The sequence below is a fragment of the Antechinus flavipes genome, chromosome 6 (genome assembly GCF_016432865.1).
Source record: "Antechinus flavipes isolate AdamAnt ecotype Samford, QLD, Australia chromosome 6, AdamAnt_v2, whole genome shotgun sequence".
Lineage (NCBI taxonomy): Eukaryota > Metazoa > Chordata > Mammalia > Dasyuromorphia > Dasyuridae > Antechinus > Antechinus flavipes.
In genome coordinates, this window is record NC_067403.1 from 151633593 (window position 1) to 151648012 (window position 14420).

At 32.1% G+C, this 14420-nt stretch overlaps 1 protein-coding gene across 2 annotated transcripts in view; it reads right to left on the reverse strand.

Annotated features, from left to right (window-relative positions):
- Positions 1 to 14420, reverse strand: part of DNAJB14 (DnaJ heat shock protein family (Hsp40) member B14) — a 68707-nt gene that overhangs the window by 14309 nt on the left and 39978 nt on the right. For both annotated transcript variants that reach the window (XM_051965239.1, XM_051965240.1), the window contains 2 exons: positions 11190 to 11335; positions 637 to 822 (listed from right to left, as the gene is read on the reverse strand). In XM_051965239.1, coding sequence (XP_051821199.1) covers positions 637 to 822; positions 11190 to 11335 — 332 coding nt within the window. The remainder of the gene's footprint in view (positions 1 to 636; positions 823 to 11189; positions 11336 to 14420) is intronic.

A 14420-nucleotide genomic window follows, 5' to 3' on the forward strand; every position in this document is an offset into this window, starting at 1 on the left:
TGACTCGGGGACTAGTTTTTGTATCTACTAAACCACAAAGCCTTGCCATATGTTAATTATATTTATCTTATTGTTGTTTGTTACTTCTATTAGGTATCAATTTAATAGCTTCATTTCAGTTATTCTATATACTTGAATGAAATAAAACTGTATTTAGATAAATATATGGTCCTAACTTCTCACTAACAAATTACTATTAATGATATTTTTGTTATATGACTAGGAAATCTGCGCAAATGAAATAATTCCTGTACAGTCAAAGTTTATATCCAAGGCATTTTTGTCTTCTAGCAGTAACAGTAGTTCACATTTGTACAAAGCTTGAAGGTCTGCAAAGAGGTTTTTTAGATCTTACTTATTAGTCCTCAGAGATCTAACTATATATATATATATATATAATATCTTTAAGATATAACTTATTATCTAATTTTCTGTCATTTTCTTTCATATAGCTTTTCTTGCAGACAAGAGTCATGATTCACTGCTCTTGACAAGAGAAAGAAATTATCTCTTGGATTTGCTCACAACTCTGACATTTTTAACAAATATGGGAGTGATAAGCAAACCATTCAAAAGACTTAACTGGTAATCTCAAATTTCAATAAATAAGTTATATATGAATGATTATTACAATACCTGATGGAAATCCACCACCAAAGAATATATTAAACAAATCTTCAGGAGTTATATCAGCTTCACAGCCTCTATGGAAATTAAATCTACCATTGTTTTGGTGATTACATGCTTGGTCTTCATTCCCTGTGAGGTCATACTGCTTTCTTTTTTCAGGATTGCTTAAAACAGCATAGGCATTTCCAATCTCTGAAATATTTAGTGAATAAAAGCAAACCACATTATAACAGATACATTAAGCTACATATATCTAATTTAAATAAAGAATTACTAGTGATCAAGAAGACAGTAAAAATGATTATCCTTCAAAGACAAAATTACATTATTTCTACAATTATATAGGTAATAATCTTGAGGTACTCTACAACACTAATTTCCTATTTCAGCTTCTCTAAACATGAAATACTACTTTCATTATGAACCTAGTCTATGTTACTTTCCTACCCATACCAGCCCTTCTTCCTTTGTGACTTGAATCATCAGGGCTAAGCTCAAACGTCTCCTCTGTTTTAAGATCCTTTTCTTAGTCTGAATGGATATGACTTTCAACTCGGAAAGTAGTTCTTTTCTAGCTAAATAGATTATCTCAACTTTCTGAAATTTCCTATTGTACTTCTCTGCTCAGTATGCCTAAAGGATCTGTTTTACTTTTCACTGACTTAAATGTTTATCCACTACTTTTCATCAACATCAGGGAAAAATTGCCAGAATATATACATGGTTATAATTCCATCTTGTGGCAACCTACATTCTCAAGCAGAAACATACTAATTTTAAAGGCTAGTCTTGTCTATACCTCAATTGTGGTATTTATTGCATAAGAGTAAATGACTATTCTTTAAACATTTCATAATGTTAAAAAGACCTAAAAAGGAAGCTTTCCAGAACATTAGGTAGATCCTCAACAAATGAATTGTGGGAAGACAGGGCAGAGGTCATAAAAGAATAAAAAGGTATGGACAGATTATATTCTACACCATTAGGGGCAGCATCAAACCAATAAGACCACGAATCCACCTAAGTATATAATATGCCTAATTTTCATAACTAAAATTTATGCTTCTCTAATACCAATAAGTAAATGCTACTTCTTGTGGATGTAAAAGTTCATCTGTATCTTCCACAGTGCCTACACATGTAGGAAACTCAATAAATTCTTGTTTTTAATGAATGAGCCATTTCCTTAGACATACATTATTCAGAAACATACTTCTAAATAAAACTACATTGCCTTCAAGATCTAAAATTAATGGAATCTGTTAGTAAATTTTCTATTCAGCTAGAAAGTCTGTTCAAAATAGAATATAATATAACCTGATTTAATGTGTTGATAAACTAATAAATGAATAATCACAAAATTTTTACAGCTAGAAGTTTTTCCCTCTTATTTTACAAATTATAAACCTGAAGCTCAGGAGGGTTAAGTAACATCACATGGGTGATAAATTTTCAATCAGGAAGGAAAGATATGTTCATTCCTCCTCTTAATAAATCTCACTGAGTTATCCAAATTCTCTTTTAATACTGAAATTCTTTTGTTGATTATTACTTAAAATAAGCAGCCCATTGTAAACGAAGTAGATGTCCATCATTTGTTAAGAATGGCTGGATAAAATTGTGAGATACAAGTGAAACGTAAACCAGAACACTGTTATTCTGTAAGAAGTGATGAATAAGTCAGAGAAATCTAGAAAGACCTGAAGTGAGGCAAAAAAAGCAAAACAAATGGAATAAAATATAAAATGACTATAATAATTATACTATCATTAAATAATGTAAATGCACACAGAACCCAAAACACCAGAATTTAAATTATACACGTCAAATCTTGGTTACAGAGACCTGATGATGACACAAACTTCCTTTCAATAAAGAAACACAAACACAGTTGTATATTTTTAAGTTTGCTTTGTTTGACATTTTTCTTGTTATAAGAAGGTCTTTTGGGAATAAAGGGTGGAATAACATCAGCAAGTAATAGTAGTGTTTAAAAAAAAAAACACTAATAAAACAAACAACAAAATAAATCACCAGGTGAAAATTCAGGAAAAAAAATTGTTATATAAAAATTTTAATATATATTTTGTAAGGATCTGACTGTAATGCTGAGAGCTATAGGCCAATACCATCATATTAAAGCCTAAGGCAATATCTTACAAACAATGCTTTGTAAAATTCTGTTATTCCTACACCTGAATACTAATGCTAATAATCTTCCTGCTAAGCAATATGGAATTACTTCATCAAAATAATATATGTGGCAATTTTTATAGGTTTAATGCTATTTTCCCACAAATGACATTCCAAACCCTCTGCTTAGAAGTTATGGGTTGCATCAATATATTTCAAACTCCAAAATCTTCTATGGTTAAATATGTTTGAAAAATGTTAACCTAAGGTAGTGGGTACAAAAGTTTTAAGTATGTGACAACATAATTTAGTGTCTTGATGCTATAGAAAGCAGAAAAAATGATAGAAATACTAAGAGAACATAAAAGAAGAATAGAAAGAATAAAAAGTGAATGTCTAACAAATATAAGGAAAATATAGTAAGTTACAGTCTATTTGAACTATCCATATAATACCCTGACAAATCTATGAGCATGTATAAGTTTTTTTCTTTTAATACTGAAGAAGCTAAGTGCTTTCCAGAAGTAACACCAGGTAGCTGTGGATCCTAGACCAAAGTCCTCACAGTCCTAGTCTTCCACACTAAAAGCTACTTTTTGGGAATGGATTTAACCAAGTCCAACCCTATTTTCATTACATTTATTTTCATATTTAAACACTACTGCTGTCACTGGAAATAAAAATTAGTTTGCTTCAGGCTTTAAATGCTACCCTCCTCTGATGTGTTAGCAGCACTTAACAAGACAAAACGTTAACCAAGAAAATTCTTTAAGTGAACAATTAAAGTAATTTGCTTCAACAAACTCAATTTTGCGAACTGTTCAATTTTAAAACTTTATCTCTACAATGTTCCCATCTGCAAATAAATGATTACAGAATTATTCTGGAATAAAGCCACAATTAAAGTTGTGAGTTCTATCCTCCAGCTTTGTGATTACACTGTTGGAGAACATGGTTTTAACTGGATTCATAAAGTTCATCTTCTTAAGGCTGAGTTATCCAATTAGGAAAATAGGCAATTGTAGAGGCTCTATCACTCCTCAGGATGCATGACTCAGTGTCAACTACTATTATTTCTCTCTTAATCTTCCAAAGGAATAAAGAGTAGGTTGAGAATAAAGATTTGGGTTAAAGAATTTGCCTGCCTCACCTAGAAATGGGAACAGGAAAAAAATGTACAACATTAACTAGGCTTTATCAGACTCACTAAGATGTCCTAAAGTGGTCATATTCTCTAAAATAATTTTGTTGCTGTTGAGTCATAGCTGACTTTTTTGTGACCCCATGGGCCACACTATTGATGGAGTTTTCTGGGAATGGATTCTTATTCCCTTCTTCAGTGGATAAAAGTAAACAGGATGAAGTGATCTGCCCAGGGTTACAATGTCTGAGGCTGGATTTATTACTCAGGGCTTCCTCATTTCAGAGTTTGTACTCTATTTACTGAGTTATTTAGTTGTCCCTAATATATATTTATTTTGTTTAAACTCTTAGTGTCAGAATTTAAAAACATCTGGAAAGATTGTTTTGATTTTTTAAAATATATACAGTAATTTAATATTAAAGAGCTTTAAATATGTTATCTTATTGGATCCTCACAACAATCCTGTGGGAGGGAATGCTAACAGTATCCCCCATTCTAAAGATGAGGAAAACAGGATGAGAAAGTTGAGTAACTTTCCCAGGATTATACAAGTATAAAGCATCTTAGGCAAGATTTGACTCCAAGTTCTGCACTCTATATATTATACAACTGATATCTTTTTTTTTTTCTTTTTATCATATATATATATATATATATATATATATATATATATATCTCACTTTACCTAGAACTCACTTTCCAAAATCCATCTTATCTTGAACATGAGAAATAGAAAAGGAAAAAAGGAAAAAAAGACCTCTGAGCAGTCATGTAGATGGTTGTAAAATTCATGCACAAAAATACATACACTTGATTCACAATGAAATGAGCCACCCATACCTAGCCACAGTTTACCAACTGATATCCTGATTCAATAAGAAAAAGCTGTATCATATTCAATATGTCTTCCAGAAAGAGTAGGAAATATGCAAATTATTTTAGAAATATTTTTATCATGAATGATTAAAAGTATTAGGATTTTTCAGCTATTCAGAAAGATTCATTTCCCTGGGGTTCCAAATGGTATTAAGGTTTTTAAACCCTGGTTTAATTTCGTCATTGAAACAGGATGCAGCACTAATTGTATTGTTAATAGAACTAACAATTTATGCAATGCTTAAGGTTTCCAAAATACTTTCCACATATCAGTGTACTTCTCACTCTGGGCAGTCTTTGCTCTTAGTGGTATAATTTTAAAAGAAAGTTCAATTTTAATCTCAGTTTAGTTTCAGCTCAATTTTAGTAGGTAATGTTCTATCTCATTTAATATTTGTAAAGATGAATGGGAAGAGAAAATTACAACAAAAACTTCAGGGTCAATTAGTGTGCACATTCTATGTAGTACTGTTTTCCAAATGAAAGAAGAAGTTATATCTTTAAATATTAAACTGGCATTTTAAATATTTTTGTGAAATAGAGGCTATCTCTGATGGGTAATGATGAAAGGCCATACCTGCTTTACCTCCATCCTCCCCATGGAGTCAGCTGACAACTGACATCCCCCTCAATTCAGAATAAAAGGTAAAATAACTGACCTATATTTCTTGGGCAAAGGGGTGTTTTCTGCTTTACAATAGAAAAATGTTTAGTAGCAAAGTTCTGACTTACATGCATTTTCCCATGGGAGTGGGGAGTGGGATGCGGAGAAATCGTTCATTCTGGATACAGTGAGTCAAATAGGCTTTTTTGGACTGACTTGGGAAACAAACCATCATTCCATTATTAAGTAACACTACAAGGTAAAGTAGTCTTAACTCCAAACAACTAACCTACAAAAGAACTTTTGGTTTGTTCTGGACTACCTATTAATCTCTATCAATGCTATTTTATCTAAGGACTAAAATCAACTGCTAGCTCTCTCATGAAGACATTATATTAGTTTTAGGATAAAACAAAGCCCCACATCAAGACTTCAATTTGACTTGATTCTTATGCATTGAAATTATTGCTCTGTAACTCCATAGTGCTGCTTTCTTCTTTAATTGCTGATATAGATAGAAATGGCTTCAATCTTACTCGAATTTTCACTTAAATATTTAAAAAAACAAATGCTTGTTCTTGAAGTATTTTATTATGGTATTTTATAAAATACCTGAAATATTACCATCATACTAAAAGTATGTATTTCTTAGAAAATTCATCTGACAGACAGTACTGTTTACAAATTTCAAATTATCCCCCGATTCAAGAACTTATTGCTTCCTACAGCTACTAAAACTAATCTATATTTCACTAGTTACATTTAAAGTCCTTTTTGACATTGCCTCATTTTACTTGCTCAATCCGGTTGGAGTCATCTCTCCAAGTCTTTTCTCATGTGATGTATCATCCCCTAATCACATACTTTCTTTGATTCCTCTCCACCCAACTATTTTTCAAGGCATAGTGAAATTTTACAAATTCTATGAAATCTTCTTTGAGAACTATGAACCACAATGATTTCCTCGTCTTAATTTCCCACTTGGCTTCTCTATGGTACACATTTTAGTAAGTTTCTTTCTTTCTGTTGTTCTCTCACAGTTTCATATAAGTCCACTCTCCAAGTAGACTGAAAGTTCCTTAGAGAGCAGGGACAATTCTCCCATTCCTTTTGTTTTCTTCCCCTAAACACTAAGCACATAGGCATTCAAAAACTTACTGAATTGAATTAAACTTCAATATATTTTCTGTACTAAATGATACACTCACTGAGGAGTGTTCAGATGCTAAAACACTCACAAACAAAATTCTGCTCTAGTCTACTGCCATAGTAAATGATCAATAAGTTAATCTAAGGCATATACTTAATTCTGTTTTTGTACTCTCAACAAGTCCAGCTATTTTTCAAGCACACCAAAAAATGGTTAGAGGTCTTTAAAATGAAAAGCTCCACTAGTCAAAATGCATCTGGAAAGAATTTCTGAATTACAATTCTAGGAACAGGAAAGGTTAGAAATTGTTTCATTCAACAAACATCTGAATGTCTATTCTATGCATAGCAATTTCAATCTACTACTCTAGTTGGAGAGATAAGGCATACACAGATGAAAAGTTAAATACAAAAATATTTAACAACTATTTTAAAAATGGTATAAAGCAGTATACAACTAAGTATCAACTGAAAATAATAAGTATTTTAAAAAGTCAAATGAAGGAGACAGACACATTTGAGCTTGGCTGATTAGACAGCTTCATAAATGAAATAAAATCTGAGTTGGGTTATGAGAGGTAGGAAGTGAGAACAAAAAGGAAAAGCAATTTAATGGGGGACTTTGGCTTGGGAGGAAGGTAAGGATATAATCGGAGTTAAAACTGGCATCTTAGATTCATTTATTGAACACTAACTAATGAATGCTTACTATGTACAGAACAATGTGCAAGGGACCAATTCAAAGGAAGATTACTTCCAGACTGGGCATGGGCAAGCGTTCACCAGAGGATAATAGAGGTAGAGCTGGAAAGGATGTCAAAGGCTATCTAATTTACCACTCTTATTTTATGGGAGAGAATACTGAGCCCCAAAGAAGGTAAATGGCCTAATTAGTGTCATACATATAGTAAACATCCCAGGTGTAATTTGGAACCAGATTGTTTGGTTTTAGAACTAGTGTATTTTTCACTGTAATAACTGCCTCCATCCTCCTCCCCCTAATTTTTCCCATCTTGGCTACTTGGTTAAAAATCCTGGATTATTTAAAAAAGGGGGGAGAGGGGTGTCAAGATTCAATCCTTATTTGTGAATGGAGTCACGTGTGCATAGTTTTTTCTACTTAACATTAAAAAAAATTATTCAGAAAAAAAAAGAAATGGAGAAATGTTTTATGGTGGGTTAAAATTTTTTTTTTTTTAAAATTTGGCCTAGTCTTATGATTTCATTGGAAGAGGGAACTCATTGATGAGGAAACTCCCATTCTCAATGCAGATTAGTACCACCTTTTCCATTTAAGATTTGTCTAATCACCCTGTGAGAGGGTAATTGATTTGCCTAGGATGACATAGCTAGCAGGTGGTATTTGAAACCAGGTCTTCCAGACCTACTACTTATTACAACATACTTGCTTTTCATATTTTATTTCTGCATTAAAATGAGCTAAAAAATTTTCATTCTTAGGGAAAAAAAACCCCACCAGAATGAAATAATATTAACATTTGCAGACATTGATTTGGATTTAATTGTGAAGAGCCTTAAATGACAAGAGATTTAGAGCTAGAAAGGATTGTAGAGATCTCTTGTCCAACTCTCTCATTTTTCAACTGACAACAGAGAGGTCTAAGAGGAAGTTACTTGTATGAGGTCCAACAGACAGTAAATATTAGAATAATGATTTGAACTCATATCCTCTGATTCTATAGCCAGAGCTCTTTCCACCAAACATTGTGCCTCAAGATGAATGAAGCAATATGGTCAGGAAGAGGCAGAGATCCAGGAAGTCCCCTAGATGAAACATACTTCCATTCTATCATTCCTCCAAATTCTACCAAATGGGCATTAATTTGATCTACTAAACTCATCTTAAGTATAAAAAACACACACACTTTAGAATATATTTTAAGTATTAAATTTATTCTCCATTTATTCCTTAGTGCAAATCCAATCCAAGGGTCTTCCTCCCAACACAAAGCCGATCTGAGCAAATTTCAATTTGTTTAGGGCGTGGGGGAGGTGGGGGGGTGGAGGGGGGAAAGGTGTGATGATGCAAGAGAGAAATAATTATAGAGCACAGTGAACTTAGAGGGATGCAGGCTTAAATTGGATAATAAAAGTGGAAATATAAATAAAAAGATCAAGGAAAAGACTCTATATATAAGCAGTCGAAGAAGGGAGGGTGAAGAACAGAGAATGCAAGAAAGTGGTGAGAAAAGGTTATACAAAAGGAGATGGGAAGGCAGGGAAAACAAACTTCACCTACTTTGTAATTTTGCCTAGGACCCTGATGGCAACAATTGCCCCAGATGCCATTATCTCCTCTGTCACCTGCCGTAAGCTGCCAATGTCTTGTGTAGAACAACATCCCTGTTTATAGGTGCAACTCGATTTAGGCAAACCCATTATAAGAAAATCTGGATTTTCAAAAAGAAAAAAATTAGGGAGGGGATGGGGTGTGTATGTGATCATTTTCTTTACAAAAGAATTCACCATCTAATTCTTTTAAATGCACAAGGAAAACTCATGATTTTAAATGATCTGACTTATAAAAATTTAATTTATATACAACTTTTAAGGAACAGATATACCTAAAACAAAGCACATTTATATTCATTATCAGAGTTATAAGAAATCTGGAGAAATTATTTGGTCCATATCTCCTTAGTGCTATATAATTAAAGAAACCCCGTCCTGGTTGTCAAAAGACTTAAGTGCTGGTGACTTTGGGGATATTTTGTTTAATTTCAGTTCCCTTATCTGTCAAATGAGGAGTTTAGATTAGATTATTTCTAGAGTTTCATTTACCTGTATGATTCTATTAAATACTATTCTTTGAAAACTAATAGATTTAACTAAACATCACAAAGTAATCACACTATATAGGTAACATAAAAACCCTTATGATTTAACATATTACTTCTTTGAAGGGTTCTGATTTTCGGGAAGAGAAATCTTCTGAACAAAATTACATCTGTAATAGATGAACTTATTAAAACTTAAAAAAATTTTAGATGACAATAAATTACAATCATTACACAAGCATTTACATTACTTATTTGGATGTTTTGCTAACATTCACTGAAAAAATTGAAGGAAAAAGCAACTTATTCCCTAAATTGTGATTTGAATATTAATTTTTCTTAAAAGAACCCAAACTTCTACTACAACTATTTCCAAACAATTTTTTAAAACACAGCTGTCAGAGATTTTTAACTTTTCACACTTGGGGAATTCTCAAACAGAAAAAAGAATAAAGATCATAAAATTTTCAAGGCTATACTTGATGCACCATTATGAACTAGCTTCTATTTGATGAACATTTTATGAAAAATAAAAAATAATTTTCTTATGTAAAATGGGTAGCCTTCAGTAAGTAGTAATTTTTAAAAATTATATATTAAATCAGAAATCATACTTTTTAAAGAAAATTTCATTAATAAAAAGTTATCAGTAATTAATTTGTTATGAATTAAGCTACTCTGATCAGTTTTTTAATTCTAATTTTTTTTAATGACCCAAGATAACTATTTGTAGCCTGGTAATATAAACCAACTGAAATGTCAACTAAAATTTGGTTGTTTTTGAATAAAAATTTTTTTCTACATAAAGTCGATTTCTTTAACTTAAAGGAAAAGAAACCTGGCCAAAATGTCTGACACTGAAATATATTTATATCACTAATGCCACTTCAGGAACTAAATATTACCAATGTATATTTATAAACTTTAAATATTCTTAATATATTTTCTTACCAAAAACTTCCAAGAAATAAAACTCTTTTTTGGAAACATTTTTAAAAGCACATATAGATAGTAGTCATTCCCCAGGACTAACACCTCTTTACAATAATTTACAGTGATGCAGGTCAGTTTGTATAGTTCCAAAAAACCAATAATGTAACAATAAGTACCAAATAATGCTTAAAACTTGCCCAGTCCCCAGTGAATGATGATCATAAACCTAACTAAGTTCTTATAAAGAGGAACTTGTTAGAACTAAACTGTGTTAAGAGGCATGAAACTGTAAATGCAATCTTATGGCACATTAATTTATTACTCATTGAAATACAAACATATCAAAAAAAAAAAAAAGGAAGAAAAAGAAAACTATGAAACTTGAATGAAAATAATGGCCAATAAAAATGAGAGAAAAAAAAACTTTGGTTAAGACAAAAATTTTAAAATATCAAATAAAAAAATGAGCTGAAGGAAACAGACAAATTGATGTGAGTAAGCAAATGAACACCATACTAACAGAATAGCTAATAAAATATATTTGTATATGTCAAACTGCTTATCTTGCTTTTTTATCATCACAGAACCAGGTAGCAGCTGACAACAGTTCATGTATAATCATTCACTTAAATATTTATGCTTAGTAGGTTTGATTGGCCTAAAAATATATTTAGGTATTTAGCCTAACCAATTTACTTAGATTTATGTCCAAGTGAACACAATGTCTTTGTCAAATACCAAGTTATACTTCTCTTGGGTTTACTCTTTTCTAAAGAACTTGATATGAATATTTTAATGAACGTTTCTAAAAACAACATGCTATTCAGAAGACTTCTGAAATGAATTAACTGAACTAGTTATTAGCTCACTACTGTTACTGTACTTATAAACTATGTACAATGTTTTAAAAAGTTTACTTTACTTTTAAAAGCATCTGTTGCCCCAGGTGCATGGTTTTTATCTGGATGAAACTTCAAAGCAAGCTTTCTGTAAGCTTTCTTCAAATCTTCATCACCAGCATCTTTTGTGACTCCCAGGACTTCATAATAATTTTTACACTTGTTTATGCTGTGAAGAGAATGTTATATAAAATAAATGTCAGAAGAAAATTTCATACAACTTTTGTGAACATTTAACTCATTAGAAAAGATAAATATTTTTGCTCCATTGTTTACTCAACACAAGAAACCTGTGTTCGGGATTAGATGCATATAATTCTCAATTTATTTCATTGTGTTCCAAGACACACTCTATACCCCAAATTCTGGAAATGTAGGCAGAAATGTGAGCAAGAATAAACATTCAGTACAAGAACTTATAAGAAAAGCAATTCAAAGTTTGTCACATTTGTACCTAAAAGATAGTAGATGCCACAATAAAATATTTTGGAACAAAAAAATTGAAACTACAATAATTACATGAAAAAAATATACTTTGCAAATAACTTTTGTCTAATTATAAATATTTAGCTAAGAATGACTAACATGTAAAAATTCAATATTTAACATAAATAAATATGAAATTTGAATCTTCATATGGTTCAACACCAAGTAAGGGTAGAAAACAGGAAGGGAGGGAAGCTTCTTTATGTAAGGTAAAATTCCCATCAAAATGAATTTCCAAATATGTTCTGGCAGAGGCAAAGAAAGAAACTGGGTGGTGGAAATAAGGTAAACAAAGACGGAACATCCCTACTATTACCAAGAACAAAACAAAGCAAAATATTAAAAGAGTTGGAGGAAAACTGACCTTCCCTGCATTACTAGACAAATTTTCTAGTAAGATTTATAAATTAATTAAGAAGAAAATTACATAGGACTGATACAATGACAGAGAGATTGACTAGGCCAATGAGAGAATTGATACACTGAATAAATGGAATCTTCTGACTAGGAAGGGTTGCAAGAATGATTAATAGGAACCTGAAACTTATGTTAGGTAAAAATATAGTAAGGTTTTTCTTACAGCCCAGAGTTGAGTTCAAGTCACTCAGCACAAACATATATACTAGATAAATATAAAAAACTGAAATAAATTTCAATTTTGATTTTTGTATTAATGATCTTTAGAGAATATGTAAAAAATTAAGGGACTGGAGACAGAAATGTCTCCATATTCAAAGAGGAAAAAATGAGGTAGAAAAAAGATGATAGCTACATGAAGTATTGAAAACTACTCAAATGCAAGGATTAATTTTGACATGTACAATGATCTCCTGGTTCTGCTCATTTCACTTAGCATCAGTTCATGTATGTCTCTCCAGGTCTCTCTGAAATCATCCTGTTGGTCGTTTCTTATAGAACAATAATATTTCATAACATTCATATACCACAATTTATTCAACTATTCTCCAATTGATGGGCATCCATTCAATTTCCAGTTTCTAGCCACTACAAAAATGGCTGCCACAAACATTTTTGCATATGTGGGTCCCTTTCCCTCCTTTAAGATCTCTATGGGATATAAGACCAATAAAAACACTGCTAGGTCAAAGGGTATGCACAGTTTGATAATTCTTTGAGCATAGTTCCAAATTGCTCTCCAAATGGTTGGATCCATTCACAATTCCACCACAATGTATTAGTGTCCCAGTTTTCCCACATACCCTCCAACATTCCTCATTATCCTTTCCTGTCACCTTAGCCAATCTGAGAGGTGTGTAGTGGTATCTCAGAATTGTTTTAATTTGCATTTCTCTTATCAATAGTAATTTGGAGCACCTTTTCATATAATTAGAAATAGTTTCAATTTCTTCATCTGAAAATTGTCTGTTCATATCCTCTGGCCATTTATCAATTGGAGAATGGCTTGATTTCTTCTTATAAATTTGAATCAATTCTCTACATATTTTAGAAATAAGACCTTTCTCAGAACCTTTGAATGTAAAAATGTTTTCCAGTTAATTGCTTTCCTTCTAATATTGTCTGCATCCAAGTATCTTTTTAATGGTTCCAGAGAGGTCTCTTGCCAAAAATCAGTGCCTCATCTGTTGAGCAATGTTGATAATTTCATCAAGACTTATGTTACCACTGTGTTTAATATTTTCTTGCTTCTTTATGTCCCAAAGAAGTTCTTTTAGGGCTTTGATGATCAAGGCTGAAACAGAAGGCACAACCTCAGTCTGGAGTTGTCTGTTCTGAATGTCAAGTTTCAGTGTAATCCTTAGTCTTTTTCTTGGGGATGTCATCACTATTTTTTTAGAAAATAAATCCAAGGGATTAATCTGGGGGGCAAGAGCTGATGTGGCACCAACTTTACCACTAGTACACCTTAAAAACATGACTTTAATTTCTTTAGGGATAAACTTGGGCAGCATGGCAGTGCCAAAAGTGGAGACTTGGCCTGTGTGTTTCAGAGAGGCTACCAATTTTAGATGCAGGAAGACTGAGCTGGGAGGCAATAAAAAGCTCAAATTACATATTTTTGCTTCCCAAGATGGAAACCTAGTGTCTTAATTTCACTTTACTCACAATGGAATTGTCATGGCCTTGACCATATTTATCATCAAATGTAAGACTATGCCCAAAGGATTATCAAGCTGTTCATAACCTTTGATCCAGCAGTGTTTCTCTTGGGCCTGTATCCTAAAGAGATCTTAAAAAAGGGAAAAATTTCCCACATGTGCAAAAATGTTTTGTGGCAGCAAGGAACTTGAAACTGAGTGGATGTCCATCAATTGGGCAATGGCTGAATAAGTTATGGTATATGAATGTAATAGAATATTATTGTTCTATAAGAAATGATCAGCAGGATGATTTCAGAGACGTCTGGAGATACTTGCATGAACTGATGTTAAATAAAGTGAGTAGGACCAGGAAATCATTGTACATGGAAACACCAAGATTACATGATGATCAATTCTGATGGATGTGGCTCTTTCCAACAATGAGATGATTAAGGCCAATTCCAATAGACTTGTGATGGAGAGAGCCATCTGCTCTCACAGAGAGGACTATGGGGACTGATTGTGAATCTTAACATAAAAAAAAAAAATTGTTTTTACCTTTTTTTGTTGTTGTTTGCTTGCTTTCCCCCCCTCATTTCTCTCCCCCAGATCTGATTTTTCCTTGTGCAGTGTAAATGTGGAAATATGTTTAGAAGAATGGCACATGTTTATTGTTGGAATTTTTACAAACTGCTAACTCATTAGAGT